Source organism: Cnephaeus nilssonii (assembly GCF_951640355.1).
Source record: "Cnephaeus nilssonii genome assembly, chromosome: 3".
Taxonomy (NCBI): Eukaryota; Metazoa; Chordata; class Mammalia; order Chiroptera; family Vespertilionidae; genus Cnephaeus; species Cnephaeus nilssonii.
The window spans coordinates 2,201,542-2,208,713 of NC_137074.1; the positions used below are offsets into that span (position 1 = coordinate 2,201,542).

The 7,172-nt window shown below is 58.8% G+C and overlaps 1 protein-coding gene across 1 annotated transcript; it reads left to right on the plus strand.

The window, feature by feature from the left end:
- Positions 1 to 6,158: 6,158 nt before the first annotated feature.
- Positions 6,159 to 6,530, plus strand: KCNE2 (potassium voltage-gated channel subfamily E regulatory subunit 2; the record flags this gene model as incomplete). The annotated part of the gene is made up of 1 exon (XM_079766619.1): positions 6,159 to 6,530. The coding sequence occupies one exon, from the start codon at positions 6,159 to 6,161 to the stop codon at positions 6,528 to 6,530; it is 372 nt and encodes a 123-aa protein (XP_079622745.1).
- Positions 6,531 to 7,172: the final 642 nt, after the last annotated feature.

Here is a 7,172-nt window from a genome sequence, read left to right on the forward strand (position 1 = left end):
GCGAGCTCCCTGTGTCCTCAGTGCGGCCCTCAGGACAGCAGCACACAGTCGGAGGGGCAGGCCAGCTCCGAGCAGTCTTCTCTGGGGGGGGAATGTGGGCTTTGTCGGCGCTGGGCACCCGCTGGTTCACATCCAATTTCAAGTCCAAGTGCAGGCGCGGCTCCCTGGGCAGCCGACGGGTCCCTGTGTGGGCGGCGGAGCTCTGTGATGGGGCTGCCGTCGGAGTCTCAAAGGGAACGTTGGCCCTGGCGAGCGGGCATGCTGTGGCGGCCGGCACGGCCATGGCATACTCATCAGCCCCAGGGGCCTTATGTGCCACCAGCTCAGCCAGGTTCAGAGAGGGGGTGGTGAAGGGTTAGAAAAGACAGACGAGAGAAGAAAGCTGGGTCTGGGTGGGACGCTGCCCTCTCTCGTGGAGAGACAGCGCCACGGACTACACGCCGTGCCTTTATTTTATAGCCGATGCCACGAGGCACAGGAAGGGCGTGGTCAGATGTTTACAACATTCTCTGGGTTTCGATCCTACTCAACTACATGCACCTGAACCCTATCAAGCCCACGTCACTCAGGCACGTGGGGCCACGTGTTCGGACCACAGGTTCAAGCTGACAACTAACTCCAGCTGTTGGCTATCACTGTGCTGGGAGGGCCTTCCCCCCCTCCCCAAGCTGGGACTTGCACGTGGCAATGAGAGGACTGTGCCCTCTCCTCAGTCCGAGGCTTGAACCTGTCCAAACGCTGTAGCCGCTCCCCCACAGCGTGCGGGCGTGTGTGCCGCGGGCTGGTGGGCTGGCGTGCTGGCTGGCCTGCGGGCGTGCTCCATTCCACTGGCCCGCGGGGGACCGTCAGGCGCCGGGAGAGCCGCCTGAAGACAAGCCATGGAGCGATGTGTTGTAGGAGTGTACACTTGAGCCCCACGCAACCTTAGTGACCACTGTCACCCCAATACATTTAATTTTCTTTTAATTTAAAAAAATGGGGGGGGGGGGGTGGCAGATAGCCTGGCTGGTGTGGCTCAGTGCTTGAGCATCACCCTATGAATCAGGAGGTCACGGTTTGATTCCCGGTCAGGGCACAGGCCCGGGTGGCAGGCTCGGTCCCCAGTGGGGGGTGTGCAGGAGGCAGCCGATCCGTGACTCTCTCTCATCACTGATGTTACTATCTCTCTCTCCCTCTCCCTTCCTCTGAAATAAATAAAAGTATCCTTTTTTTAATGGAAAAAATAAAATAAGCCCTTAAGGAGCTCCTCTTGCCCAGGCTCTGGAACCTTCTTCTCCTTGGCGAGGTCTGTCCCGCTCGCCTCTCACTGCCATGTCTCCGGGCTGATTTCCCCTCAAAACGACAGCAGCCGCGGATGCGCAGCGGGCGCTCACCTGCCGTGTGCGGCCTGCACTCGCCTTATGATCATTTAATTCTCCCCAGGAGGTGGGCACGCGGACTCTCGCCTCCTCAGACCACGGATCCGCACACCAGGGCCGCTGGTGACTGGGCCGCCTGGTCTGTCAGCCTCCAACGCCTCGCTTGCTCGCAGCCACCGGGATGCGTCGCCTTCCGGTTCTGCCTCGACTTACCCAGCGTACACCTGCACCCCGCTCGGGTCTCCCCGCCTCTGCAGGGGGGAAGTCTAGACGTGAAGTTCAACAGCCCGGCTGCTCTGGGACGGAGGGGATGGGGCTCTGTTCCCGCTCCCGCCAGCAGGTGGCGCAGTCTCCCCGCGGATTCCCGGCCCTTTGCGGGACCCTGGCAGCAGGATGAGACCATCAGACCTCCCTGTCCGGCGGGGCTGCCTCTTCGTGTTGGGTGAAGGCGACCCGGCAGGACCGCGGTGCGGTGAGAGCTGGAGCAGAGCGACCGTGACCTGGTGTTTGCACGGCGCCCGGTCCATCAACGCCTACAGCGTGTGGGCAGTGGACACCCTGGCCACCCTCCTCCTGCCGCGCCCGCGCCCCCAGGTGGACTCCAGACCCAGTGCTCGGAGCGCCCTTTCCGAGGAAATCCGTGGTTCGGCCAAGTTCCCGTCACGCAGCGCCTGGGCCTCCGGGGACTTCGCTGGCGGGGACCCGGCAGCCGCCTTTGGGATCAGCCCCAAGTCCTGGCTCTTCCTCCACGCCACCCGGCCTCCTGGCCCCTCCGTGCCGCCACGGCCACCTGCCACGAACACAGTGGAAGCCGGCCACCTGCCACGAACACAGTGGAAGCCGGAGAAGCCGGGCCTCCCTGGGCGAGGGGCGGCGCTGGGTCAGCCACCAGCACGGACTCCGCACGGTAGAGACGAGCGTTTAGGAGACGGTTTGCGCCGCTCTTCGGAGTCTCCGCGTGCTTTGCGGGACTTGCCCATCTCCTCCCGCAGCGCCTTCCTGTGGCCGGTTGCCATGGTACAAGATGGCCGTGTTGTTCCAGACTCTTTGACATTGTCCAGGGAGGAGCATTTCGGCAGCATTTGGCTTTAGGGGAGGTGGAGGGAACGGGGGGGGGGGGGGGGGGGGGCGCTTGCCGCCAATCCTTCCGGCCTCCTCGTCCACCCCCCACCCCCATCCCCACCCAGGGACAGCAGGCCGTCTCAGCGCTCTGGGGCGCTCGCCCTCCGCCCAGCTGCCGGGGAGTGTGCTGTGGGCCGACTTCTTGGAGGGGGGGGGGGTCCCTGTGCCAGGCATTGTCCTGGCTGAGCTGGTCACGGGCCTGGGAGGGAACCTGGCACTTGTGCGCAATGCCAACACCACGCGGCACACCCACGGCACCGGTGCGTCCCCAGCAGCCGTGTTTAACTTTCCACACAGATTAGATTAAACGTCGGGGTTCATAACAGCCTGGAGCGGCGGCTGCACTTGGCAGGGCGGCTGAGGGTGCTCGCGGCTGAGGGTCCCGCACAAGCCGCCGGCTCGCCAGCCACAGCACGGCGGCCAGGCCGGCCGGGAGCCAGGGCCCGCGCGGCGCCGGTGAGTACGGGTCCACGCAAACGCTCTAGCATTATTGCATTTGAGGCATTAAGTGGCAAAGCTCCTTCCTCTGCCAGAAAAGTACAACAGGAATGGTTTTTAAGAATTCCTCTCTCTCTCTCTCCTTTTGTTGGTAGTGTTTTCCTTGTTTACTCAGAAATTTCCTTTTGTAAGTTTTTCTTTTTAATCCTCATCCGAGGAGACTTTACCTCTGATTTTTAGAGAGAGTGGGAGGGGGAAAGACAGAGAGAAACACCGATGTGAGAGAAACACATTGATTGGTTGCCTCCTGCACGCGCCCGGTCATCTCCAAGGCCCATCGTGGTGGGTTTTTTAAAGTATGTTTTTGTTGATTTCAGAGAGGGAGGGAGAGGGAGAGGGATAAACATCAATGATGAGAGAGAATCATGGATCGGCTGCCTCCTGCACGCCCTCTACTAGGGATCGAACCCACAACCCGGGCAGGTGCCCTGACCGGGAATCTAACTGTGACCTCCTGGTTCATGGGTCAACACTCAACCCCTGAGCCACCCCGGCTGGACCATCATGGAGTTTTGGTTGTTATTGTTGGAGCAAGAAATCCTTAGTGAAAATATCTGAAATATGTAGGCCCACCTATACTTGGTGGAACCATGTGAAATTGCCGATTTCGGCCATTTTAACCTGTATTAGAGGCAGTTTCTCAGGGTTTAACAGGAGGTAAATAATGGCTTACGTCAACACCTGTTAGGTATCCTCCTTCGGGGGGGCCAGCGCCTCGCTTACAGAGTTGTGTGGGTGTCAAACCTGGAACCCCACGTGCATGTTTCCGCGTGTTGTCGGGGCAACGGCCTCGCACGCTGAGCCTGGGCTCTTTCCTGGGGCCGTGGAGCAGACCCCGAGTGCTCAGTGTTCAAAACGGGGTCCACCTCGGACTGGACGTTTCCAGCCTGGCCAGGGCCCCTCCGGGCACTTAGTCCCGAGGCCTTTCCCTGCGGTTAGGGTTAGGTCTTATCAGAAAGCACGTCCGGCCGCTGAGGGACCGCGTGTCCCTGCAGAGAGCTGGCGAATGAGCAGGGCCCGCCAGCGGGTGGGTGAGCGCTGCCGCGCCCGCTCCTTGGAACCCCTGGGGCGTCCGCACTGAGGTGTTTTGTTGCAGGTTCTAGGATGGGCTTTAGGGGGCCCAGGAGCCCCGGGAACTGAAGGGAGAGCTTCGTGTGTGCCTGTGTACACTGTTCAGGAGAAAGATAAGATGCAATGGTTTCCTATTTTGAGGGACCTGCACACCCTTCCCCTGCCCTGTCTCCTCCCTCCCCTGCAAATACGCCACGCATCACTGTTGCCATGGTTTCTGGTTGCGCTGCACAGGACACAGGAGAGGCACGGTCACTCGCCACTCTCAGAGGGCGCTGGGCAGGCCCCCTGCTGGGTCGTTAGGGTTCTATGGCCTGAGAGGACCTGCAGGCCCCTGCTCGGCACAGGCTCCTCGCTGGCCAGGCCCTGGTCCGGCGGGTGCAGGAAGCAACCAATTGATGTGCTGCTCTCACATCGATGTTTCTCTCCGTCTTCCGCTCTCTCTTCCACTCTCCCTACAAATCAATGGAAAAACATCCTCGGGTGAGGATTCACAAAACAAAAAAACAAGCAAACCAAAGGAGACAGTGACTGGCGTGCAGGGCAGAGAGGGCAACGGGGCCGAGGAGGGGTGTGGAGGAGGCTGCGTGGCGTGGAATGGCGTCATCAGGGCGATGCTGGGGGCTGGGTGGGGTGGGCAGTGAGGCGGAGAGAGCTGGCTGGAGGATATGATGGCGTCTCAGGTTGTTGCTTTGCATCCTCACCTGAACGCGTCTTTCAGATGTGGATGGACTGGTCACCTCTTTGCTGTACTTGGGAAAGCGCTGCCTGGACATAGGGTCTGACGCGGATTCCAAACCCTGTCGATGTCCCTTTGCAGCCTTCCATCCCATAATTCTCTAAATACAGGGTCACCCGGGCCATCGCAGTAGTAGCTGAGGCTCGTGGAAAGCCTGTTACGAACAAGGCATTGTGCTAACCACTGTGAGGTTCACAGTCCATCTTAAAGCAAAGTAACGCAAGAATATTGGTGAACACTGGAAACATGAGAAAAGTATAAAGAAGAAAAGAAATGTTAAGTGTACCACTCACTATTAACATTTCAAACTATTTATTTCCAGTCTTTTTTCCATTTTCCCATGCATGTATATTCCATTACATACATATTTTATTTGTTTGTTTGTTTTTATTGATCTCAGAGAGAGGGAGGGAAGGGGAGAGAGAAAGAGAAACACTGAACAGTTGCCTCCTGCACACAGCCCGCCTGGGGATGGAACCCAAAACCTGGGTATGTGCCCTGACCGGGAGTAGAACCTGCCACCTTCTGGTGTATGGGACGACGCTCCAACCAATCGAGCCACGCCAGCCAGGGCTATGTACATATATACGTTGGGATCATACTATGTACAGTGTTAAGTCCCGCATTAATGCCAGACGTTGGGCGTCATTTAACGCCAGTGGATCTTGATCCGGCATCTAGAAGGGTTCTGGAATCTGGAGAAGAGGCTGTGCATAAATTAAATAGGAGTCCAGAGATGAAACATAATTTTGAAAGGCATTTTGAGGGGGCAGAGGAGCTTGGCTAAAGAAACCTAGTTCTCCTTGTCTCAGGACCCCTTGCTTTTTATTAACACAATTTGTCCTAAGGCGAGGTAGAGATATACACATCAAAGGGTAGGGTTTCCTACAGAGTCCATTATCAGATTGGGGAATTGCCTTCAGCTGTTCAGGTGTTTGGCCAACAGGAGGCAATAACATGTAGATTAAGATGCCCTGAGCTGTCTGGCAGCAAACAATCAATTTATGCATCCTTTTCAGGTTTGGGGAAATGCCTTCAGCCATTCCCAACAGGTGATAACATATGTGACTCAGCCCTTGTTGAGTCCCCAAGTTCCATCCACCGTTCGATGAAACTCTTGCAGTTATGACAGGCTGGAACTGGCTTCCGGCACCCCGTTACACTTTTGTCAAATATCACGCGTGCGGCAGAGGCACATGACAAGCTTAAAGAACCACCGAATGTGCGCTCGGCCCATCGCCAGCCGGGTTAGGGAGGGATCGTATGGCTTCCCCTGGCGTGCCCCTCCGGCCATCCCTTCCGCAGCCGCGTGAGCAAGGACCCCCTTTAACTGTCCGCCCGTCTCCCCGTTGGCTTCGCGCAGGAGCAGCATGCCCTCCCTGGCCAACCTGACGCAGACCCTGGAGGATGCCTTCAGGAGGGTCCTCGTGGGGTACATGGACGCGTGGCGCCGGAACACGACCGCCCAGCAGGACGCCCTGCAGGCCCGCGTGGACGCCGAGAACTTCTACTACGTCATCCTGTACCTCATGGTGATGATCGGCATGTTCTCCTTCATCGTGGTGGCCATCCTGGTGAGCACGGTCAAGTCCAAGCGGCAGGAGCACTCCAACGACCCGTACCACGAGTACATCGTGGACGACTGGAAGCACAAGTACAGGAGCCAGACTCTGAGCCTGGAGGAGGCCCGGGCCACCGTCCACCAGAATCTCGGCGCCCTGGGGCCCAAAGCGTCCCCCTGAGCCCTGGCCGCGTGGCTCGGGGAACAGAGCCTCGGCCTGCGGATCACAGGGTCCCGGGTTCGATTCCGGTCAAGGGCATGTACCTGGGTCGCAGGCTCCTCCCGGGCCCAGGCCCTGGTCGGGGCGCACAGGAGGCAGCCAATCGATGTGTTTCTCTCACATCGATGTTTCTCTCTGTCTTTCCCTCTCCCTTCCACTCTCCCTAAAATCAATGGAGAAATATCCTCAGGTGAGGATTAACAAAAAAATAAAAAGTCTCCTTGACCAGCAAAACAGGCAGGGAGCCGACCTAGGACGCCCGCGCCCTGGAGCACCCCAAACTCTCTGCTCAGAAGACACCGCGCCCGCTGTCTGCGGAGACTCTGCATGGAGACCGCGTGCGGGTCCCTGAGGCAGGCGGCTGTCCTGTCCGTGGCGGGCCTGGCGCTGCTCGTGGGAGTGCTGTGCTGTGTGAGGGCCCCTGCCTGCCCGCGACGGCACTGTCACTGTCGATGTCAGTGGTGAAAACAGCCGGATGGAGGCCAGGCGCCTGCGAGTGGTGGGGGATGGGGGTGGGGGTAGAAAGGAGAGGTTTGCAAAGCGCAGCAGCGTGTTCCTCCTTTGGACACGTGATTCTGCGTGTGGCTCCTTCACCGATCAACA